Raw genomic sequence first — 24,978 nt, forward strand, 5'->3', positions numbered from 1 at the left:
AGGCCTTCCCCCGGGGAGGGGGGAGGCAGTGTGGGAGCGCGCGAGTGAGGGGTGGGGGGCCGCTGGGGCCCGGGGCTTTGGCGGCGCAGCTGCCGCCGCCGGGAGAGTGCCTGGGGAAGCGGCGAGGAAGGAGAGGGGAGGAGGAAGAGGAGGAGGAGGAGGAAGAGGAGGAGGGTGAGCGCTCGGGTCGGGCTCCTTAGCGGTGTATTGTGGGATGTGCGGCTACTGGGAGCCGAGCCTCCGCCGCCAGCCGCCTCCCGGGCAGCAGCAGCAGCAGCAGCGGCAGCGGCGGCGGCAGCAGCAGCTCCGGGCCCGGCAGCCGCGGCGGCGGCGCCCCCCCCTCCCGGCCCCCCGTCCGGCCGCCCCGGCCTCGGCTCCCGCGGGGGACACCATGTACTGGCTGGCGGCGCAGGGAGGCCGGCGCCCGGCGGGGATGTAAGCGCGGCTCGGGGAGGGAGAGGCCGCGGGCGGCAGCCGGGCGGCCCGAGCCCCCGGCCCCGGCCCCGGCCCCGGCCCCGGCCCCGGCCCCGGCCCCGGCTCCGGCCGAGCCGGCGGGCGGGCGGGCGGGCGGGCGGCGCCAGGCCTGCCGCGAGCCCAGCGCGCGAGCCGGGCCGAGCGAGAGAGCGAGCGCCACGCCGGGCGGCCGGGCGGCCGGACGAGCACCATGGGCCGGAGCCCGCGTCCTCCGGGCGCCCCGGGCCCCGCCAGCACGCCCCGGGGGCCCCCGGGAGCCCCCCGCTGCCGCCCCGAGACGGTGGCCGAGCGGGCGGGCTCCTAATTCTCCCGGAAGGCTTATTCTCTCGCTCTATCCTTATTTTGGGGGGAGCCAGCGAGACAGCCCCTTTCGGGGCGCGCTGGTAAGGTGGGAGGGGGTGGGGGCTGGACGATTTGATTCTTTCGCGTGTGTGTAGAAGCGGCCGCCGCCGCCGCCGTCGCGGCGGAGACGACAACAACTTGCTCGTTTTCAGGTTGGGTTAACGGCATGGAGAACAGTCACCCCCCCCACCACCACCACCAGCAGCCCCCGCCGCAGCCCGGCCCTTCGGGCGAGAGGAGGAACCACCATTGGAGAAGTTACAAGTTGATGATTGACCCGGCTCTGAAAAAGGGACACCATAAACTGTACCGCTACGATGGGCAGCATTTCAGCCTGGCGGTGAGTAGCCGGCGCGCCTCCCCGCCGCCCCATCCCCCCAGCCGAGCCGGGGGCGGGGGCAAGAGGTCCGAGGGGCCCGCGGCACCCCCGTCCGACCACCCGGCCAACTGTCAGCCGGTCCCCGGCCCTGGAGTTTGACAAGTGCCTGGAGAGGGGGGTCTGTCCCTGCCCCTGGGGAGTGGGACCGGCCCTCTCACTCCGCCCCGCCCCCCCACTCCTCCCCACAGATGTCCAGCAACCGCCCGGTGGAAATTGTCGAAGATCCCCGGGTCGTTGGGATCTGGACCAAAAACAAGGAGCTGGAGTTGTCGGTGCCCAAATTCAAGGTAGGACCCCTCCCCCCGGCCCCGCGGGCCCTCCCCCACCCCTCCCCACTCCCGAGTTCGAAAATAACGCCAGTCCTGACCGAGCCCAGCCTGATTCCGAGTTCCCGCGCCAGCCACGGCCGGGGCAAGTTTTGGCGGGGAGGGGGAGATGGCAGCCAGAGGGGTGTCCCCTCTCAGCTGCGGTGAACAGAGTAACGCTCGGTGGAACTGTAATCAAGGACTGATACAGTGTCCTGCCGGCCCAGCTGGGGGCTCCGGGTCCCCACCTGGCTCCTCTGGGCCAGGCGGCTCTGCCCCGGGACCCGCCCCCCTTCTCAGCCTTGTGGCTTAAGGGGGACAACTTCCTAGACCAAAGGTTCGCCCCTGACCCGGCAGCAGGGAGAGGAGGCCGGAATGGGGGGTGGGGAAAGAGAAACTGTTTCTTTTTCCCCTTTCCTTTCGAACCCAGAGGACTTCCACGTTCCAAACGATTTAATCCTCCGCTTCCCGGGCCCGCCCGCGTGCATTTCCACCCCCCAAAATTATTTTTCACCCTTCATTGTTTTCAACGGGCATGGGACTGGGGAATGTTGTGTTTCCCTTCCGTTTCAATGTTCTCCCAACTCCCTTCCCCCTCGTCCCTGCCAGATCGATGAGTTCTACGTGGGCCCGGTGCCTCCGAAGCAGGTGACATTTGCCAAGCTAAATGATAACATCCGAGAAAACTTCCTGAGGGACATGTGCAAGAAGTATGGAGAGGTGGAGGAGGTGGAGATTTTGTACAACCCTAAGACCAAGAAGCACTTGGGCATTGCCAAGGTGGTCTTTGCCACGGTCAGGGGAGCCAAGGAGGCAGTTCAGCACCTGCATAGCACTTCTGTCATGGGCAATATCATCCACGTGGAGCTGGACACCAAAGGTGAGTGGGGGCCCCTTAGGACAGCCTACCCAGGCCAGAGGCAGGCCCTGTCACTATGGCTCCCTTTCCTCCCAGAGCCCCTCTTTCAGTGTTGCCCCCCCCAACCCTATTTTTTCTTTGCCCCCTCCTGAGGGTAGAGTCACGTGGAGCTAAATGTGTTGTCGGTTGCTAGGAGACAAGCTATAATTTACCAAATGTGCTGTCCTTGGCTACTGCATGTACCCCCAGGGACCACCCAGAGGCTTCCCCACCACTGACACCCCTGTGGGCCCCTCTCGGAGCCCTGGTGGCCTGGGTTTAGGTAGTCCCCAGTGTTGCCATCTGTGTTAGGGAAGGAGGCAGGGTTTGTTTATTTGTGAGGGGCTGAGGGAGAGCCACTAGAATGCCTTTAAATACGTAAAGGGTAGGTCCTTCAACTGAAAAGAGAGTCCTCCAAGAATCCAGGGTCTCCACCCCCCTAATACTATCCCTTCCCTCTGGAAGTGGGAACCAATATGGGCCCAGAGTTTGGTTTCATTGATGATGTTCGTTGGGAAGCTGGGCGGGCTGCTCTGGGTGCTCAAGGGTTGACACTCTGCCTTCCCTCCTCTCTCTTAAAGAGACAGCAGCACCTCCCATGCACCGGAATCCTGCTATGTGCTCAGTTTGAGCTGGCTGCTGGGAGAGTGTTGCTGGAGAAGCCACTCTTCCTCCCTTAGGTTCCTGGGAGGCTTCTCCTGGATGCTGAATGGAGGGGCTTTCGGGACTAGGACTGTAGGGCATCCCCCTCAAGTTCGCCTGTGGCCTCTCTAGGGCAGTTCCCACCAATATAGAAGAAGGTGCTGGGTGCCCTGAGGAGCAGCCTGCCCTGTGACTGGGCAGGCACTGTTGGTGGGTCCAGTGCCTCTTGGGGCCTCCTGGGAGATACTGCCGGGGGAGGGCATAGATGGGCAGCTTCCAGGAGTTCTGTGAGCACAGGGTTCAGGGGCAACCAGGGCACATCAAATCCAAACAGGAAAATCCAAACCCTTTTTTTTGGCTTTTAATAACTAATGAATGTACATTGACTGGGTCTCTAAGATCTTACTAGAACTGGGTGGGCACAGTTATCCCTCAAAGTCTTGCCAAGCCCGTACCTAGTTCTGAGTCTCCTCAGAGCACAAGCCCAGGTTCCTGCCTAAGCCACAGCACCCCCCTCTCTCTTAATTTCTCACTCTGGGGAGTACAGACCCTTCCAAATCTGCATATCCCTTGGGTGGCTGCAGTCCAATGTCTCCCTGAGAATTGAATGTGGAATCGTCTCCCCATTACATGCCCATTTTAAGGAGTAACCAGCTTTCACCAAAATTTCATTTCTGAAAAGACCAAAAAATTAAAAAAGTGGGAGGCCCTCAGAGACTGCCAACTAACTTTGTATTTCAAGAAAGAGACCGGTAAAGTGTAAAGTGTTGCTCAAGGAATGCGTCTCCTTTGCATATGTAAGCAGCTGCCTCAGAGGGCTCTATAAATATCAATAATCTGGGGCCCTCTGGTCTATAGAGGCCTCTCTGCTGAGGAGGAAGGGTTACCAGACTGGCTCTGTGGAACTGAGTCCCAGGCAGAGCTGGGGAGCCCGGGCAGCCCTGCCAGAGGAGGGACAGGTGGAGTTCACAGTAGTGTGGTACTAGAGTGTGTTGGACAAACTCTGCTGGTCACCTAGCCCCAGATAGTTAGCAACAAACTGTCACCTCTGGGTTCCTGGGTCTCTCCACTTGCTATATAGGCTCTGGCCGTTAAGTGAGAAAACCTAACTCTTTGCTCTGGTGCCGTGGCCCAAGTGATAGGAAGAGGCTTTGTGTTGGGGTGGCATTTCTGTTTTGGGGGGAGTCCCAGCCCCACAGAGGATTAAATTCTGAGACTTAAGGTCAAAAGATTCATACAGTTTAGCAGCTTTGTTGAATAGACAGGACTTCTCAGTGAGGTGGTTACCCAGTCAGGGTCACACGGTTTCCCAGGCTTGGGGTTTCAGGCACAGGGGCCCACAAGGAAGCCAAACTGGGGGGTCTGGAGCCTCCTTCAGTTCTCCTTCCCTTGTCCTTCCCACAGGGGAAACCCGCATGCGGTTCTACGAACTGTTGGTCACGGGCCGATACACACCCCAGACCCTCCCAGTGGGTGAGCTGGATGCTGTCTCTCCAATCGTGAATGAAACCCTGCAGGTGGGTTTATCACCATCAGTACCCATCCCCTGACACGAACACACACACATTCTCTCATTACCAACCTGTGATATGCCCCCCACCTCCACTCCACCACCTCCAGTGCCAGACCAGCGCCTAGCAGGGAACAGAGCCTGGCTCACCTAGGCTGGGATTCCCACAGACCCACAGCCTACTAAGACTCACTTTCTGTGGTGATGCTGAAACGTTGCTGTGTCTAATGCCCTGTGTACTGCTCTTCCCCCACCCCTAGAAAGCAGGGTATAGGTCCTTCTTTCCAGAGCAAGACTGACTCCTTATTCAACCACTGCCTTCCACCTAAACCGCTCTTACATGGGGAGGTGCTCAATCCAGCTCTTTCCCAGCAACAATTCAACTATCCTCAGGAGTAGCACTTCCAGAATGAAGAGTCTTTGCTGACTTGCTAGGTTGTTCATTAGGCACTTTTAACCATGTCATGCTATTAAACTCCTACAACATTGGGAGACCAGAGGGAACAGGGCCACCCTTCACTACCCAAACCATGGTTCATCCTGCTGGAAGGTCTGATTTCTGACAATCTGAGACAGGAAGGAAATCCCAGTTCAAACCAAGCTGTCAGGATCTTCTCTTTTCTCTGTTTAGGGATTATAAGAAGTCCTCAAGGTTCCTTGAGGATAACCAGCTATCCTAAGATTAAAGAAAACTTAGGACCATCCAGAAACTCCTCTTCCATCTCCCCTCCCCCATTCCTTTTACCGTGCTGAAGTTCTAGAGTGACCAGCTTGGCTCTAAGATCCCCAGAGTGAGAAGGGAGAAGAGCCTCCTTCCACTGCAGAACCTCACACATGGCTCCCCCTCTCTTTCTCCCTCCCTAGCTGTCAGATGCTCTGAAGCGCCTCAAGGATGGTAGCCTGTCTGCGGGCTGTGGCTCTGGCTCATCCTCTGTCACCCCCAATAGCGGAGGGACCCCCTTCTCCCAGGACACCGCGTACTCTAGCTGCCGCCTAGACACACCCAACTCCTACGGACAGGGCACGCCACTCACGCCGCGCCTGGGCACCCCCTTCTCGCAGGACTCCAGCTACTCCAGCCGTCAGCCCACACCCTCCTACCTCTTCAGCCAGGACCCCACAGTGACCTTCAAGACCAGGCGTCACGAAAGCAAGTTCACAGATGCCTACAACCGCCGCCACGAGCATCATTACGTCCATAACTCCTGTGCGGTCACCACAGTGGCAGGGGCCCCCACAGCCTTCAGGGGCTCCGTGGACCTCCCATTTGGGGCAGTGAGCAGCAGTGGAGGCAACAGTGGCCCTCCATTCAAGGCCCAACCACAGGACTCGGCCACATTCGCCCACACTCCGCCACCTGCCCAAGCAACCCCCACTTCTGGAGTCACCTTCAAGTCGACCTTCTCTCCATATCAGACCCCTGTGCCCCCTTTCCCCCCACCGCCCGAGGAGCCCACCACCACGACCACCTTTGGGGCCCGCGACAGTGGGGAATTCAGGAGAGCGCCTGTGCCACCACCCCTGCCACCCACCGAACCCCTGACCAAGGAGAAGCCGGGCACACCACCTGGCCCACCACCTCCCGATGCCAACAGCATGGAGTTGGGTGGCCGGCCCACCTTCGGCTGGAGTCCTGAACCCTGCGACAGTCCCGGCACGCCTACGCTGGAATCATCCCCAGCTGGGCTGGAGAAGCCCCATGATAGCTTGGACTCCCGCATCGAGATGCTGCTGAAGGAACAGCGCACCAAGCTGCCCTTCCTTCGGGAGCAGGACTCAGATACAGAGCTGCAGATGGAGGGCAGCCCTATTTCCTCCTCCTCCTCCCAGCTTTCCCCACTGGCCCCCTTTGGCACCAACTCCCAGCCAGGCTTTCGAGGCCCCACACCACCATCCTCACGCCCCTCCAGCACTGGCCTGGAGGATATCAGCCCCACGCCACTGCCTGACTCAGATGAGGATGATGAGCTTGACCTGGGCTCAGGGCCCCGGCCCCCTCCGGAGCCAGGCCCCCCGGACCCTTCTGGTCTTCTGGGCCAGACAACTGAGGTAGCCTTGGACCTGGCTGGAGACAGGACCCCAACCTCAGAGAAGATGGATGAGGTACCACCATGTCTGTCCACCTCTGTCTTGGATTGGTTTTGTCTCTGTGTCTCCCTCTTTCCTCTGAAACATTATCACCTTAGGACGATTAGCTAAAATGCAGAAGCAACAGGGTTAGGGCAGCTAAAATAACAGGTCAAACACAGAGAATAAAAAGAGAATGAAAAAAGCATCAGGAGCTGTGATTGAGCAGCTGGTTTGGCTCTGAGCAACCTAGTAGCCATAGAGAGAAGGGAAACATTGACCTAGTTCTGTCGGGTCTTCTGTTAGGTGTGGGAAGACATCTTCTAGGGATCAGTTCTGACTTGGGCTTCTTTGGTTGGAGTTTGCTGAGACCTCAGATAGTACGGACTGTGGTTAATGGTTCTGGATTCCCTTCTCTGTTGGGTGGCTGGAGGGTGGTCAGGGCTGATCCTGCAGCTCAAGCTTATTTGGGAAGAGGGATTAGCTAGAGACTGCCTTCTTAGGCTAGGCCAGGGGGAGCTCTGGAGCACTGGCTCCTAGAATCTGGTGCCCTCTAAAGAGATGGGAAGCTGCGGGTGGGCAGGGAGGGCATTGAAATTTCCCTTAGTCCTCTCCGTCTGTCTCCAGGAGTGAAGGAGTTAAGGGTTAGCCCAGGGGGAGGGCCACAGCCAGAAACAGGCAAAATTGACCGTTCTTCACCATCCTCACTCATAGATCCTCATCTGGGGTCTTATTACCCAAATATCCAGCCTCAGGGTTGAGGTGGGGGCTACTGTGTGCTGCAGTCCCTTGGAGGGAAGGCTCAGGTCACCTTCCTTGGCTCTGCTCCCCACTCCTGGTCCAGGCACCTGTCATGGCCCTCCTGAAGGCCTGGATTGGAACCTGTGCGCCCAGTGGGGATGAGCAGCCAGGGACTTGGACAGAGCTCTCTGGCCCCGTGGGTGGCAGGAAGAAGGGTTCCCCCCTTCCCAGGCCCTTTGATTAGGCAGATTTGGCTGCCTCAGGGAGGAACAGAAAGGAACTTGGCCTGCCCAGGAGGGGACTGCAGGTGGCTGGGGCTCCAGAGGGCCTCCAGGCGTTTCTAGGGAAGTGGTTTCTGGTGCCAAGGGTTCAGAGCAGAAGGAGTTAACAGGTGTGCAGAGGTGGGGGGCTAGCGACCTTGCTATCTTTTCTTCCCTCTCTGCTGCCCGGGGGTTAGGGGTTTGTTTACCATGCTGGCAGGCTCGTCTAGGACTGGGAAGCCCAGAGTAACCGGAGGGACTGGGCTCTCCCATCTTGTCATTGTAGGGAGGGGGAGACTGAGGCCCAAGAGAGGTGAGGTCGGGATGCCTCAGGACTTTAGCCCTGGGACGACCACAGTACTGGTAACGGCCACGCTGGCCCTCGGGAGCCCCCTGCTGGCAGCCCGGAGAGCAGCACCCAGGTTCCCAGACGGAACCGGGAGGCAGTCCTAAGCCCCGACCCGGGCTGAAGACTCCCGGGGAGAGCAGGGCGAACCGCCGAGGGCCATTCCCTTTCTTCACAGAGGCTGGTGATTAAAGGTTCAGGCTCCAGTCCTTGAGCCTGGAGACCCAGCTCTGTCACTTACGGGTTCTGTGACCTTGGGTAAGGTACTCTCCCTCTTTGAGTCTCAGTTTCATCGTCTGTGAAATGGGACGGCGCAAGTACCTGCCTTACTCTGTCTACGGCTTACGCGAGGCGCCGCAGGGCAAGGCCAGGCCGGGCGGCGCGGCTGGAGCGAGCTCTCAGCGCCGGGCTAGTTCCCGCTGGTTCTCACCCCCACCCCCAGGCGCCGGAGGGAGGGGCAGGGCCGAGGAGCGCGGAGCCGGGTCTCCTCGTGATTGGCTGGCCGCGGAGCCGGGTTAACCCTCGGTGTGCTGCGCTCGCCTTGCTGGGCGCTGTCCCGGCCTGACTCCGGTACGTCGGTGCGAATCCCATTAAGCCCGCCCGCAGCCTCTCCAGCCCGTGCGTGCGGACCCTGAGAGGAGGGAGGGTGTGTGCGCGTGCGGATGCCTGCACGTGTAGAGGGGGTCTGACGAAATCCGGAGCTTCCTGCTGCTGAAAGTTTGGTATTCCTCCCCACAGCGCTCCCCCATTTCCACTGGAGCAGTCCCTTTCCTGAGGATCTGACCTCCGACCTTATAGCCTCTACAGACCTCTCCCCCTCAGCCTTCAAATGTACTCCCTGCCTCTTCCAGCCTACAAAGGCTCTTGTCTGTTCAGCCAAGTTCTTCTAGGGCAGGACCTGAGCCACCTTCTCACCTGTGTCCTGACGCTAGAGCCTGGGGGTGATCCAACTCTCATCTCCCCTACCCCTGCCCTGCCTTTTCACTCCATCTCTACCATGTACACTAAAATACCTCCTTCTGATTCCAGGCCTGTGTCTCCAACTCCCCAAAGCCTTGTGTCCCAGTATAAAGGGGTCCATGCCCATTTCAGAGCTGGGGTCATCCTTGGCTCCTCCCCTGTCCACTTAGCACCATGTCCAGGCAGGCATACTGAGCTGAGTCCCAGCCTTCTTTCTGAAGGGCTGTGCCTCCTAGGCCAGTGGATTTTGGCTGTTTCCTCACTTGTCAGAGGGATCAGAGCCAAGTCCCACCTTGCAAGGCTACAGTGCAGATAAGAAATAAAACACCTCATACCCACAACACTCAACCCCATGCTGGCCCACACTATGTGCAGCCTCAAGACAAGATGCAAAGAGTAACTAAGGAAAATAAAGACATACCTCCTATTGATACAGCCTTAATACTGCTAAACCTTGTTACTTAGACATCACCTTCGCCACCTGGCCCTCTTTGCTGCAGTGAGGACAGCAGGCTGACTGGGAATGCGGGCTGGGGAGCCGCTGACTGGTTTGAATCCTGGTTCCCTCTCTTACTGGCTCTGTGGCCTTGGGCAAGTTACTTAAGCTTTATGCATTCCGGTTTCCTTGGTAAAAATGGAGATAACAGACCTACCTTGTAAAGTCAGTCTGAGGACTGTGTTAATATATACATCAAGTCCTTAGAAAGATGGTTGGATGTGGGAAGCACTATAGAAGTGTTCATTTGTAGTGTCACCTCCCTGTCTCCCTCCCAGCTTCCTTTTCCTCCATGGTGGGCTATGTATTTCACATCTTCATTCTGCTTATCCTTTGCCTCTTCCCTTTAGAAGGTTAGCTGCATGAGAGCAAGAATTCCGTTTGTCTTGTTCACCTAGAATAGTGCCTGGCCCACAGCAGGTGCCAAACAAATGTTTGTTGAGTGAATGAATGGATCCTTATAACCATGAGGCAGATAGTGTGATGCCCATTATGCAGATGGGGAAACTGGGGGCTTAGTGAGGTTAAGTGATTCACCAAGGCCACATAGTCCATAAGGGAGGGGACCAGATTCTGAGCCTCAGAAACCATGTTGCTCATTAGTCTCATGGAAGGCTTCTCTGACTTTCTGGTGTTTGGAAGGGCTCTAGAAGCCAGCTTGGCCTCCCAGGCTTCACCTTACCACTCTTTCCTGGCTCTTTCTGCAGGGTCAGCAGTCCTCAGGCGAGGACATGGAGATCTCGGATGATGAGATGCCCTCAGCCCCCATCACCAGCGCCGACTGCCCCAAACCCATGGTGGTGACCCCAGGGGCAGCGGCCGTGGCAGCCCCCTCTGTGCTGGCTCCAACCCTGCCGCTGCCCCCGCCCCCTGGCTTCCCACCACTGCCCCCACCCCCGCCACCACCCCCACCACAGCCAGGCTTCCCCATGCCCCCACCTCTGCCACCACCCCCACCCCCACCACCCCCAGCCCACCCAGCTGTGACAGTGCCCCCCCCTCCACTCCCAGCGCCCCCGCCTGGTGTCCCACCCCCACCCATCCTGCCACCGCTGCCACCCTTCCCCCCAGGGCTGTTTCCCGTGATGCAGGTGGACATGAGCCACGTGCTGGGTGGCCAGTGGGGCGGCATGCCCATGTCCTTCCAGATGCAAACGCAGATGCTGAGCCGTCTGATGACTGGCCAGGGCGCTTGCCCCTACCCACCCTTTGTGGCTGCTGCGGCAGCGGCAGCCTCAGCTGGGCTGCAGTTTGTCAACCTACCGCCCTACCGGGGCCCGTTCTCCCTGAGCAACAGCGGACCAGGCCGCGGGCAGCCCTGGCCACCCCTCCCCAAGTTTGACCCATCAGTGCCGCCACCAGGCTATGTGCCACGCCAGGAGGACCCACACAAGGCCACTGTAGATGGCGTCTTGCTGGTGGTGCTCAAAGAGCTCAAGGCCATCATGAAGCGTGACCTGAACCGCAAGATGGTGGAGGTAGTGGCCTTCCGGGCCTTCGACGAGTGGTGGGACAAGAAAGAGCGGATGGCCAAGGTAGGCCGTGGGTGCATGGGGTTCCCCAGGTGGGCAGCAAGCACTCTCTTTCCTCCCGAGACATGTTATCAGAGTCACTGCTCCAATAGGATAGCATGGGTGTTATTTTGTGATGACATGGATGCATAGTTTCTGCATTTAGCTTGTGTGTGAGTGAGGAAGTTGAGGTTCAGTGAGGCAGAGAGGGGTGCAGGGAATGTCTGGAGCAGTGGGCACCAAGTGCAGCCAGTTTTATGGGAAGGAAGTATCAGTTACTATGTGGCTGTCACTTTTGGGGGAGGGTAGGCCTCTCAGAAAGGGCCACCCGACAGGAGTCACTGGCAGCACCATAACCAGGGTGACAGTCTCCTCCTCTCTGGCACTGCAGGCCTCACTGACCCCGGTGAAGTCAGGCGAGCACAAGGATGAGGACAGGCCAAAGCCCAAGGACCGCATCGCCTCATGCCTGCTGGAGTCGTGGGGCAAGGGTGAGGGCCTGGGCTATGAAGGCCTTGGCCTGGGCATAGGGCTACGTGGGGCCATCCGCCTGCCCTCCTTCAAGGTCAAAAGGAAAGAGCCACCAGACACAGCCTCTGCTGGTGACCAGAAGCGCCTGCGGCCCTCAACCTCTGTGGATGAGGAAGATGAAGGTAGGTACCCTCCCCCCCCGCTGCCCCCGGTACGGGGGAGTCTCCTCCGGCGTTTCCTCCACCTGGCTCGGACACCCTTCTCTCCTGCAGAGTCAGAGCGTGAACGGGACCGGGACATGGCGGACGCCCCTTGCGAGCTCACCAAGCGGGACCCCAAGGGAGTGGGCGTGCGGCGAAGGCCAGCCCGGCCGCTGGAGCTGGACAGTGGTGGGGAGGAGGACGAGAAGGAGTCACTGTCAGTGTCCTCATCGTCATCAGCATCCTCGTCCTCGGGTTCCTCCACGACCTCACCCTCGTCCTCTGCCTCCGACAAGGAGGAGCGGGAAAGCACTGAGGAGGAAGAGGAGGGGGAGGAGGAAGAGGAAGAGGAGGAGGAGGAAGAGGAGGAGGAGGAGGGCCCCAGAAGCCAGGTCTCCTCCTCCTCAACCTCATCTACGTCAGATAAGGTACATTCGGGTTGGGGAGGCCTGGGGTGATGGGCCAGGTGAGGGGGCCCCTTTGGCTCATCCTGGCCTCCCATCCTTCTCCCCCAGGATGACGATGACGATGACGATGAAGATAGTGAGGACCAGGATGAGTCTGAGAATGACGATGAGGACGTAGCCCTGTCGGAGGCGAGTGAGAAGGAAGAAGTGGACTCAGATGGAGGTGAGTGGCACAGGTGGTGGCACCTGGTCTGGCCTGGGGTCCCTCTGCAGAGCAGAGCCTGGGGAGCTTTCCAGCAATACTTTTGGGGCCTTCAAAATGTGAAGTCATTAAAACACACACATGTGACATACCGTACAATTCTGTTTATATTAACACATCTAGAGTTGGTCGATCCATAGAGATGAAAAGTAAACTAGTGGTTGCTTGGGTCTGAAGGTGGGAGGATAGAGGGGTGATATCACGCTAAAGGTATTGGATTTCTTCTTGAGCTCAGAGGGTGTTTTGAAACTAGAGGTAATTGTACAACACTGAGAATGTAGTAAATGCCACTAAATTATTCATTTTAAAATGGTTAGTTTTACATTCTGTGGATTCACCTCAAATTTTAAAAATGGTGATTAGTTAACACACACAAGTACATGTGAGTGTGTGCACATACACGTACCCCCCCCCCCAGATGTCTAAGGGCCCCATTCAGTGCAGGGGCCCTAGTTTGAGACTTTTGGTGAAGTGTCTAGCTGGAGCACAGCAGATACTGAAGGGCTCTTGCCTGTGTCCCCTGCCCAGAGGAGACTGTAAGCATCCCCACCTCCAAGGCTGGAGCTGGGTCCTCCAGCGAGAGTTCTGAGTCTTCTGAGTTTGAATCAAGCTCCGAATCCTCCTCATCGTCCTCAGAGGATGAAGAGGAGCTGGAGAGAAGGAAAGAGGAGGAGGAGGAGGAAGAGGAAGAGGCAGCAGCAGATGAAAGTATGGCTCCTGTGGCTCCTGACGAGGACTTTGAGGAGAATGTGGCCACGGGGGCACCTGTAACGGAGTCCTCGGTCATGGAAGAGGAAGTGGACATCGAGGCTGAGGATGAAGCTCCCGAGGAGAGGACCCCAGTGCCGGAAGAGCCCTCCTTGCCTGTGTGTGTTGAGGAGCTGGCTAGCTGCAAGGAGCCCCCCGAGGAGCCAGGCCTGAAGGAGGAAGGGGCCAAGCTGCTGTCTCCAGAACCCCCTGCTGGAGAGGTGGAGGCCCGACCCCTGCCTTCCCCAGAGTGCACCCCAGGTAATACCTGCAGCCCCCAGTGGGGCGGTGGGGATGGAGGAAGGATGTCCTGCCCAGGCTCCTTTGGGTTAATCTCTGAACCTTCCTGAGCTCCAGCTTCCTCATCTGTAATATGGGATCAATGGCTAGTGTCTCCTCCATGGGGTCCTGTGGGAGGACAAAGTGAGGTGACACAGTGTGCCAGCATGGAGCCTGGCACATTAGCCAGAAAGTGCTAGTCCCTTAAGGGAACCACTGCTGTCACAGGTACTCAGTGCCAGTATTCCCCCCATGGTTTGGTCCTTGGCCCATTAGTCCCTATGGGATGCTCCCAAAAAAGTGGGGGATGGGAGAGCAGGCATGCATGGTCATTGTAGTGACAGGCAGGTGAGGGAGGCTCCGGGATGCTGGGCCAAGTAAGAGGGGCTGTGGGCACCACCACTTCTGTGGCACTACACAAAGTGTATTAAAAGCTCTAACATACCATCCAGTGGGACTTTGTACAGCGATAAAGATGCCCTCTGTCTGCCCTGGCCAGTACCATAGCTATTAGACACAGTGTTGCTAAGAGCACTTGAAATGTGGCAAGTGCCACTGTGGAACTGAATTTGTAACATTATTTAAGTTTAATTAATTTAAACTTAACATAACCATGTGTGGTTAGTTTGTACCTCTGATAAGTTTTTTAGCAAAAAAAACCTGTTGTATTTTGTTTAATTCTGTATTATTTGGCTATAGAACCACAGTCTTGAATATTGTTGTAGGCACTGACAATACAACAGTGGGCCAAACAGACAAAAATAGCTGCCTTCATGGAGCTTACATTCTGGGGCTGGGTGATAAATGACAGCAGATAAGCTAAAAAAATGTATTATATGACAGTGAAGATAAATGCTAGGAGAAGGGCTCTGATAAGTCCTGCAGAAAAGGGACTTGTTGAATTTTTACATTTTATTTTATTTTATTATTTTATTTAATTTATTTTATTCAGTAGCAGAGCTCATTTTCTTGATCCACAGGACATCACCATTCTAAGGACATAATGCCAAATGCTAGCTAGCAACCATGTCTCCTATGTCTTTCATTTATCCCACCTTCATTTTCAAGCATCTACTGTGTGCCTGACCCTGGGCTGGGCACAGAGAAGCCTTGAGTAGTATAGCTACTACTATACTAGTAGTATAGCTATAGGGGGACAGTCCCCGTACTCAAAGAACTCCAGGAGGCTCAGAGGACTATGAGGTCAGGTATTAAGCACATAGTAGGACAGCATAAATAAGGCACCAAGAGTTGTTTGAATGGAATAGTAACAGTCGGGTTTTTGCCTAACTCTTTGCAGAGGATGACCTGGAAGTGGAGCCCCCTCCGCTGCTCTCCTTACCCCTGCAGCCGCCACTACCACCCCCTCGACCACCCCGGCCGCCGAGCCCACCACCAGAGCCCGATACCCCAGACCCTGCACATCCACCTGCCCCTCTGGAGCCCCCTCCGGAGGAGCAGCCCCCGCGTACTCCCGGCCTCTGTGGCAGCCTGGCCAAATCACAGAGCACAGAGATGGTGCCAGCCACACCGAGTGGGGAGCCCCCACTGTCAGGGGGCAGCAGCGGTCTGTCCCTGAGTTCCCCACAGGTGCCTGGCAGCCCCTTCTCCTACCCATCCCAGTCCCCCAGCTTGAGCAGCGGGGGTCTCCCGAGGACACCTGGTCGGGACTTCAGCTTCACACCCACCTTCCCTGAGCCTGGTGGGCCCCTGCTCCTGCCTGTCTGTCCCCTCCCAGCTGGCCGACGTGATGAGCGGTCTGGCCCCCTGGCCTCCCCGGTGCTCCTGGAGACAGGCCTGCCTCTCCCCCTGCCTTTGCCCCTGCCCCTGCCCCTGGCCTTGCCCGTACCTGTCCTGCGGGCCCAGACACGGGCCCCTGCCCAGCTGCCACCTCTGCTGCCAGCGCCGCTGACCCCCTGCCCACCCCCCATCAAGAGGAAGCCGGGCAGGCCCCGGCGGTCCCCGCCGGCTGTGCTCTCCTTGGATGGGCCCTTGGTCCGGCCACCGGCGGGGGCTGCCCTTGGCAGGGACCTCCTCCTCCTGCCAGGTCAGCCTCAGACCCCTGTCTTTCCCAGTACCCATGACCCCCGGGCCGTAACCCTGGACTTCCGGAACGCGGGGATCCCAGCACCCCCACCACCTCTGCCCCCCCAGCCTCCTCCACCCCCACCTCCACCCCCTGTTGAGCCCACCAAGCTGCCCTTTAAGGAGCTAGAGAACCAGTGGCCCTCCGAGGCCATCCCTCCAGGCCCTCGCGGGCGTGACGAGGTCACCGAGGAGTTCATGGACCTGGCCAAGGTTCGGGGGCCCTGGCGCCGGCCGCCTAAGAAGCGCCACGAGGACCTGGTGGCCCCAGCCTCACCTGAACTCTCGCCACCACAACCCCTCTTCCGGCCCCGGTCCGAGTTTGAGGAGATGACCATTCTGTATGACATCTGGAACGGTGGCATCGACGAGGAGGACATCCGCTTCCTGTGTGTCACCTATGAGCGGCTGCTGCAGCAGGACAACGGCATGGACTGGCTCAATGACACCCTCTGGGTCTACCATCCCTATATCCTAGCTGACAGGGCGGGGTCCTCATCCCCCTCTCTGGGCCCGATCTCCCAGGACATCCGTGGAGGCACTAGCACAAATGCCCATCTCCTACCAAGCAGCATCTGTGCTGGCACCACACCAGACTCCATATGGAGTCCTCACTGGCACTTCTAGACACACCTTCTGTGTCAGGCTCATCTCAGCCCCAGAGTTAGCAGGTCTCAGGGCTGATTGTACAACATCCTGGCAGCAGAGACTGACAGGGCCCACTCTTCCTATTCCCCCTCATCACCTCATTTAATTTCCCAACAGCTCAGTGAGGTAGGGGGCCGTTATTCATATCTTATATGGAAACTGAGACTCAGGGAGGTTAAGCCACCTACCTGAAGTCCTACAGCTATGAAGTACCAGAGCTAAGATTTGAACCCAGGCCAGTCTGCCTTCAGAATCTGGGCTCTTAACCATGATGTTGCCCTGATAGTTGGTAATAACCACAGGCAGCACAATCAGGTTGGAGCAGTCATCACCCCCATTATGTCAAACTGATTTACTGAACACTTCCTCTGTTGCAGGAAGTCTGTAAGCACATGATCATGCAGAGAGGCATTGTTATCACCCCAGTTTACTGATGGGGAAACTGAGGCAGGAAATGGCTAAGAAACAGCCAGGGCCATGCAGCTAGGTACCCCTGGCAGAGTTTTGTCCATCAGAGCTGGCCAGTGGGCAGCCTCATGGAGGTGGCTTAGGTTCCAGGGGTGGGAAGAACCCCCTGGAGTTAGGCCTTAGGGTAGAGGCTGGGCCCAGTGGGACTGGTCTCTGGAAGGACTGGGAGGGGCTCTCTAAGAATGTCCATGTGGCCCTTAACCCACGCCCACCCACCAGCCTCTCTTCAGCTAAGAAAAAGAAACGGGATGATGGCATCCGTGAGCACGTGACGGGCTGTGCCCGCAGTGAGGGCTTCTATACCATCGACAAGAAGGACAAGCTCAGATACCTCAACAGCAGCCGCGCCAGCACCGACGAACCCCCAGCAGACACCCAGGTACTGCCATCAGGCACCTAGACACACCGGAGCCACCCAGGCTGCAGTGGCAGGGGGATTTCCTAGCTGGGGTGCCGGGCTATAGGAGGGGTTGTGGAATTGGGCTGGCACAGAGGGTGTTACCCCTCACCAGGCTGCTTAGGTTGGAAAAGAGGCGAGGATGGAAAGTGGGAGCCTCTGAGTTTTTCATCAGGGATGTGAGGATAGTGGAGTTGTGTTTCCAGAAAGTTCATTCTTTCCTTTTTAGATTCAGCAAATGTCTGTTGAGTGCTGGTGATTTTAGGCACTGTTCTGGGTCTACAGTAGGGAATGAAAGAAAATCCTTTACAGAACTTACCTTTTAGTAGGGAGGTAGGAAATAATCAAGTGAACATATAAACATGGCATTTCAAGTAGGAGAAGCAGGAAAGGAGGTCAGGGATTGGCGAGTCAGAGGGGTCAGAGACGGTGACAGTTCAGCCAGATCTGAACGGAGTAAAGAAATGAGCCACGCGGATAACTGGGAGAGGCCACAGAAAAGTAGAAAAAGGCTTCGATAAAAACTTAAAACAGAAGGGTGACTGGCTGTCTCAGTTAGTAGAGCATGCGACTCTTGAGATTGTGAGTTGGAGCCTCATGTTGGATGTGGAGCCTACTTAAAAAGTTAAAACAGGAGAGGTACTCGCCAAGTCTGGAAATCATGCACAGAGTGAATAGCATGTGCAAAGGCCCTGAAATGGGAAGGATCTTGGGTGGCATGAGAAAGGGAAGGAAAGTCTAGCTGAAGCCAGAGACAGAGAACAGGTCATCAGGGCCTGAAGGCTGTGGCGTTGAGGTTAGATTTGTGATCTGTGTGTGACAGTGAGCTGCATGGGTGTGGGTGACATGGTTCAACCCGTGGTTTCCAAAGCTGCCACTGGCTGCTTTGTGGAGAGTTGGCTGCAGGAGTCCTGAGGGGAGACTAGCATGGTTGCTGCAGTTCCCAGTCCAGACACTTAAGTAGGTTCGACTGGGTTTGCTGTGAGAAAAAAGTGTGTTTGAAAGACTATTTTTTTTTTTAAGATTTTATTTATTTATTCATGACAGACACACACAGAGAGAAAAAGAGAGAGAGAGGCAGAGACACAGGCAGAGGGAGAAGCAGGCTTCACGCAGGGAGCCCGACGTGGGACTCAATCCCGGGTCTCTAGGATCACGCCCTGGACTGAAGGCGGCCCCAAGCCGCTGGGCCACCAGGGCTGCCCTGAAAGACTATTAGAAATAGTAGAATATTAGGAAGCCGAAAGGACAGAACTGGGGGCCAGATTGGCTGCAGGGGACAAAGGAATTGGCTGGGGCATTGCTGGGTCTGGCTGGATGCCCAGCACTGAGGTGGGAAGCTGGACTTTGGCGGTTTGTGGAACACCCAGGTAGTGGGGTTAGGCTGCTGGATTTCTGAGTGCAGTAGAGAACCTGGGAGGGGGCCTTCTGGTCATCAGGATGGAAGTGTTAAGGGAAGGTCACAGCAAAGACGAGCTCACCCAGGGAGAGGGCATGTGGGGAGGAGGGCAGAGGACAAAGGTGGCCCAGGGAAGGAAGGGGCCGTGATGAGAGCCACAGGGGTCGGGGTGAATAGACACTCACCATCTTCTCTCCTGAAAGTGGAGGTACTTCAGATCTTCCAGCCGAGACAGGAAAGACAGCAAGTGTAAAGGGAAAGTTGTGTTGTTGTGTTTGCCTGGAGGATATTGAGGACATTCAGAGTCTGGCAGGAAGGACGAGTGAGGGCAGCCCCGGTGGCACAGTGGTTTAGCACAGCCTGCAGCCTGGGGTGTGATCCCGGAGACCCGGGATCGAGTCCCACGTCAGGCTCCCTGCATGGAGCCTACTTCTCCCTCTGCCTCTCTCTCTCTCTCTCTGGAAAAAAAAAAAAAAGAAAAAAGAAGGACAAGTGAAGAAGAGAGTTAACAAGTAGGGATGGGACAGGCGCGGACAAGCCCAGAGCAAGGAAGTTGGGAAGACAGGGTCGCCAAGGATGTGCTAGGGACACAGGTACCCCAGACCACGGCGAGTGGGCCAGCTTCCCCTGAGGCAGCCACAGCTCTCCTGATCCATCATTGTCCTTGGCAGGGCATGAGCATCCCCGCGCAGCCTCACGCCTCCACTCGGGCCGGCTCAGAGCGGCGTTCCGAGCAGCGCCGTCTGTTGTCCTCCTTCACTGGCAGCTGTGACAGTGACCTGCTCAAGTTCAACCAGCTCAAGGTAAGGCTAGACCCTGCCCAGGGTAGCAGGGGTGGGGGGCAGCAGGACAGAGATAGAGACCAGGGCTCTCAACTCTGAACTCCTTCCTTCCCATAGTTCCGGAAGAAGAAGCTCAAATTCTGCAAGAGCCACATTCACGACTGGGGCCTGTTCGCCATGGAGCCCATTGCAGCTGACGAGATGGTCATCGAATATGTGGGTCAGAACATCCGCCAGGTAGGCACTGCCTGGCCATCAGGGCGCAAGGGTGGGAGAAGGGGGGCCAGCCCAGACTGAGGCCTTTTCCTGGCCAGGTGATCGCGGACATGCGAGAGAAGCGTTATGAGGACGAGGGTATTGGCAGCAGCTACATGTTCCGGGTGGACCATGACACCATCATCGATGCCACCAAGTGCGGCAACTTTGCACGCTTCATTAACCACAGCTGCAATGTGAGTGCCTGTCAGGGGTCCACTGCCACTCCTACCTGTGCCTGAAGGACCCAGAAGCTTCTGGCACAGAATCAGTGTGGCCTCCCTCCCAAGCTCTGGTTGCCCAAGGGTGATGGGGGCGGGTAGGATGTTTTCTGTTCTGAAAAATGGGCACAGTGAGATAAAGTGCTCAAGAAGTAGTCTGCTCAGCTCACTGTTACAGAGTTCCTCCTCTGTGCTGGGCTCAACCCTCAGAGTGTTCGTTCTAGGGCAGTGCTGGCCAATTTCTACCACTTTGGGCAGTGGTAGAAATGCTCTGCGTCTGTGCCGTCCACTGACTCAATATTAGCTGCATGTGGGGGTGAGCACTTGAAATGTGGCTTTTAATTTAGTTTAATTTAAACATAAATAGTCACACGTGGCTAGTTAGTGATGGTGGTGGATGGCGCTGGTCCAGGGGCCAGGGAGTGTTGATAATGAGGACGATTCTCATGCTGAAGACAACCACGGGGAGCCTCAAACAGGGGGCAGGCAGCTAGTTCCAGAGCAAAGATGCCAAACTCTTGTTTTGAGTCGTGACATCGCTATGTGGCTAGTGTCCATAGGCTAGTTACATCATGTCTCAGCAGCTCAGTTTCCTGATCTGTAAAACATGGATGGTAACGGTCTCTCCCTGTAGGTTGTTGAGAGAACCGGATGTGTTCCTGAGTGCAGGCCCTCTGAGTGCTGACACAGCTAGCTCTCACAACCATGGCTGCATCATCACTTGGGCCAGTGGGGACTTTGTCTTGCCTCTCCAATGGGATCTGAGGGTTAGGACAGAATCCCCCAGGTGGCAGTGAGTGGAGCATACATTCTGCTCAGTGAGGCCCTGGAGGAGAGAACAGCTAAATGGGCAGTAGAGATGGAGTATAGGGGGAAAGGGGGCAGGTAAGAGGATGAGGTTGGCAGGGTTAGGGTGGCCAGATCACTCAGCCTTGCAGGCAGAGCTGAGAAGTTTCTCTAAAAGTCAAGCAGGCTACTAGAAGGTTTTAAGTCATGGGACGACAGGATCTGCTGTTCCTTTGGAAAGATTTCCCTGGCCACTGGGTCAGGAGTAGGTTTTCTCAGTGCACCAAGAGGTAGTGGATGCGGCTAAGGCCCACCGAATGATGATAGGGGCCTGACTGGCAGTGGAGTGGGAGAGCAGTAGACAGAATCCTTAGGTCCTTTGGAGGTGGAACCCATTGGGTATGGCAGTGGGGCCAGATCCAGCCCTGGGAGAGGGAGGTGCGGGAGGCTGAGGCCTGGGTGGATGGTGGAGCCACTCCCTTGAGTTTAGGTTTGAGTTTACAGAGTCAAAAATGCCTCTGGAGCTGCCAAAGGCAGACATCAAGCAGGTACTTGGATTTCTGGGTCTGGAGCAGGGTCTGGCAAACCTTTCCTTTAAAGAGCCCAATAGTCAATACTTTTGGCTTTGTGGCCCAGAGGATCTCTTAGCAACTACTCTGCCATTGTAACAAAAGCAGCTGTAGATAGTATGTAAATGAATGGGTATGGCTGTGTGCCAGTAAAACTCTGCTTGCTGAAACAAGCAGCTAGCGCTGGAGTTGGCTAACCTCTTCTTTAGAGCTCAGAAGTGAGGTCTGGGCCACAAACTAACTGTGGGAGTCACCTGTAGTATAAATGGAAGTTGAAGCCCTGTGGAATAATTTATTATCATTATTGTCATCATCTTTCTGATTTAGTATCAGAGGCGAGGAAGGGGTCCCTGTCACCCAGATGGAGCAGTCGAGGCTAGCATGGGTAGCCAGGAGGCATGGGGGCGGGGGGGTCATGCTGCAGATTAGTCAGGCCTCCAGTGGAGCCCAGTCAGGTTCAGGGGCCCTGTGGCCAAGGGCCCGGGTGGGTTGTCAGGTGAGTCATTGGCTCACCCTCCCCTCCTGCCTCACCCACAGCCCAACTGCTATGCCAAGGTGATCACAGTGGAGTCGCAGAAGAAGATTGTCATCTACTCGAAGCAGCACATCAACGTCAATGAGGAGATCACCTATGACTACAAGTTCCCTATCGAGGACGTCAAGATCCCCTGCCTGTGCGGCTCTGAGAACTGCCGGGGGACCCTCAACTAGGTCCTGCACTGGCGCCCCGCAAAAGGCTGCCCGGGGCCCAGCCCCACTTCCCACCCCCATTTCAGGTGCTGCCCCCTACCCAGCGGCAACGTCAGGGCCTGGCGCCCCCAACACTACCCCCAGGACCCAGCGCAGCTCCAGCCCCTCAGCGGGAAAGGGCTTCTCCGTCTCTCAGCCCACAGCCCTTTGGTTTTTTAAAATGCTCCCTTCAGGATTTTTGTTGAACTCCAGCGTAAACTTCTCTCTGTCCATGTCTCTTACTCTCCATCTCTTTGTCTCTTGTCTTTCTCTTTCCTCATATTCCTCCCCCTCCCTCCCCAGCCTCTTCCTATGAATGCTGCTATGTTGTTTTGTCTTCTCTTTGCTCTCTTCCTTGTCCTAAGAAAAGACATTTTAACCGTTGAAATGTGAAAGCAGAACCAGAGAGCGGGGACCCTCAGGGGAGGCCGCAAAAGCCTTGGTGTGATGGTGTGTCGGCCCACGTTCCGGAACCCCCGGGCCAGGGCGCTGGGCCAGGTGCTGCAGAGAGGAGGGGGTTGGCCACTGGGCTCTGACCTCAGAACACTACGCAAGGCCCCCTCTCTGCTGGTGACGACTCTGTGAGGAGAAGACCCCCCCCTTCCATTCCTTTCCCAGCAGCCTGAGGGCGCTATTTCCCTGAGCAGACCCTGGTGGAGCCAAGCGCATCCCAGGCAGGAACTACCCCCTGGGCTCTCCCTGCCACCCCATGCCCTGCCATCCCCCCCAAAAATCTTGGGTTCAATGTTTACTTTCTCATTCAAATGCCAGCAATGAGGGAGCCTCCTGGAGGCCCCGGTGTGGGCGTGGGGGTACTGGGAAAGGTCCTGTCTACTCTCTCCTGCCCTCACCTTCACCCGGGCGGGGGGGCCTCCCAGGGCAGGCAGGTCCTCCAGTCCTGCCACTACGGGTCTCTGACCATATGCATGTGGCATTTTTTCGTTTATAAGCTTCACCTGCTTGCCCTTAGCCCACACCCCAACTTAACCCGCCAGCAGCCCCCTCATCCCAAGAAGGCAAGAGCATATTTATTTTTGGAGTGAGAAGATTATTCTCCCAGAGAAAGGAAAATCTTGGAAAAGATTTTAAAACTCAGATCTAAGTCTGACAGGTTTTGTTTTTTTCCTTAACCTTTTATACTCCCTTCCCATCATCCTCTTCAAGGTTTATTTCTATGGATTTTTTTTTTTCCTGTGCGTGCATAAAATCAAAACGAAGGGAAGAAATAGGTTTTTGAAGTTCAGAACCAACTTCTGTATATAGGCTGCCATAAAGGACTTTTTCTCGGGAACATTGTTTCTTGTAGAAACATGTGGGAAGATTTTTTTGCTCATTTCTTTGTATTTCCAAAAATCTCTCTCTCTCTCTCTCTCTCTCTCTCACACACACACACACACACACACACACACACACAAGGCAAGTCCCTCGCACCCCAGACAGCAGAGCAGGCATGTAAATAATTTCTGGAAAGTGACTGTTGTGACCAGGAGTCCTCCTCACCCAGACGGGAGAGCTCCCAACGGGGCCACCCCCACCCTGCGGATGCAGGCCTGGAGCCTCTGGTATCTTCAGCTTGTGTCAAGCTTGTTATCATGTAAATTCTGTACAAAGAATTATTATTTTTTTTTTGTCGTTGGTTTTGTTGTGGGTTTTTTTTTTGGTGTTTTTTTTTTTTTTTTTTTTTTTTTAATTTCTTTACCCCACGCCCTCCCTGTTTGAGATTATGCCCGCCGGTTTCAGGGTTTCAAGGTCGATGAAATTGGTGGCATTAAGACACAGAGGAGGGACGGGGCATAGCGGCGACCTTCTCTTCCGTTTGCGGTTTTCTGCCTAATTGTGCAACTGAGGAAATATTTATTTTTCACATGAGGAAATGTGTAGTTTGTAGAGATGGTTGATTTAAAGTCACTTGTGCGGCCCCCAAGGGGCTGCCTTCATTCTCACCCCTCTCCCTGGAGAAGAGGTGGAGGGGGGTGTGAGGAAACCAGGGTTGGGGGGCCTGCCTCCCCCCGCCCCCTGGCCTCACCTTGCCTGACCGGTGAGGGGCTGCATCCTCCCTGTCCCCAGGAACCCCCACCCCACCCCCAAAATGGTTTGCCATATCCAGAAACATGGCTCATTTTTCTTTCAATGCCTTCGTTTTCATTGAACAAATCTTTGCTTTTGAAAACTTGGGGGTTTCTGCCTTTTTTTTTTCCCTCTTGTCCCTCCCACCCTGCCTCCTCCTGCGAAGAAGAAAACCCATAAATTTTAGGGATGTTTGTGCATATAGACTCTGTCATCCGTATGTAACTTGTTTTGAAGAGAAGTGTTTCCGTTGTGGGTGTGTCTTGCTGTAAATATTTGTTCATATTTTTGTGAATTCAATACTATGTACCATTGTATTATAGTAACTTTTATAAAGCAAACCATAAATATACTGACTTTTCTTACAGATACGCCGTCTCTCTTGCTCTCCTCTCCCTCTCCTTTCTTTCTGATGGGGCACACCCTGCTCAAAGGGAGGGTGGTCTGGCGAGGCTCAGGTGGTACAAGGAGCTAGGCGTGGTGTGGTCCACTCAGACCAGTGGCTCTTAAACCCTAAGCCTATTAGGTGGATTCTGTGTACTGGGCCAAGGTATAGTCAGACTAGACCTTTTAAGATTTGTTTTGCTTTTAAGTTTTGCTTCTACAACTTTTCATAAAATCTTACGGATCTGACACTGCTAAAGGTTTGCAATTGGGAAACAAATTCAAATATCCTATTGCTCTCACTGGAAGAAATTGAAAAAGGTCATACCTTAAAGATGTTTGCCATTCCTTTCAAGGAGACAGGCCCCTGGTTTGCATTTCAGGGGGAGGGGACTGATATAACAGTTGAGAAGCATTCGGGATCCAATGTCTCTGGTATTCCAGAGCTGCTGTGCCCCTATGGGTCTCAATCGGCCTGATCCAGTGGCAGGGGGGCCAAGGGGCCCAATGGAGAGTTTGTTAGATGTCTGCTTACCCCTGAGGACAGATGCCAAACCCCAGCAATAAGCAGCGTGGCTAGAAAAAATGCCCAACCTCCCTTCTTACTAGTGAAATGTAGATTCTACACAAAATAGCCAATATTGGCCAGCGGGGGGGGGGGGGGGGGGGGGGTGGGCACTTGGGCATCAGTAGCGTAAGCTTACATTGCCACAACCTTTAGGAGGATAATTAGATATTAACAATCAGTTAAAACTGCACATAAACTTTGGCACAAATGTTCAACTGTCTGGAATCAAGCCTGACAGCCTCAAGCAGGCAACAGTATGTATAAGGATGTTCTTTGTAGCCTCACTTTGCAAGAAGATGTCTTTGGTGGCAGGCTGGTTTTTG

The 24,978-nt window shown here is 55.8% G+C and overlaps 1 protein-coding gene across 2 annotated transcripts; it reads left to right on the plus strand.

Moving 5' to 3' along the window:
- Positions 1–204: 204 nt before the first annotated feature.
- Positions 205–24,055, plus strand: SETD1B (SET domain containing 1B, histone lysine methyltransferase). 2 transcript variants are annotated; one of them, XM_041728710.1, is made up of 17 exons: positions 205–435; positions 969–1,156; positions 1,384–1,482; positions 2,110–2,380; positions 4,445–4,557; positions 5,415–6,653; positions 10,128–10,955; positions 11,323–11,584; positions 11,675–12,030; positions 12,118–12,232; positions 12,800–13,279; positions 14,598–15,851; positions 16,711–16,877; positions 18,966–19,097; positions 19,194–19,313; positions 19,391–19,528; positions 21,445–24,055. In XM_041728710.1, exons 2-17 carry the CDS (start codon positions 983–985, stop codon positions 21,616–21,618), a joined length of 5,922 nt encoding a protein of 1,973 aa, XP_041584644.1. In that variant the 5' UTR covers positions 205–435; positions 969–982; the 3' UTR covers positions 21,619–24,055. The 2 variants fall into 2 exon arrangements, with proteins under 2 accessions (XP_041584644.1, XP_041584645.1); XM_041728711.1 differs by lacking the exon at positions 205–435 and adding an exon at positions 731–857.
- The last annotated feature ends 923 nt before the right edge of the window (positions 24,056–24,978 follow it).

The sequence above is a fragment of the Vulpes lagopus genome, chromosome 14 (genome assembly GCF_018345385.1).
Source record: "Vulpes lagopus strain Blue_001 chromosome 14, ASM1834538v1, whole genome shotgun sequence".
NCBI lineage: Eukaryota > Metazoa > Chordata > Mammalia > Carnivora > Canidae > Vulpes > Vulpes lagopus.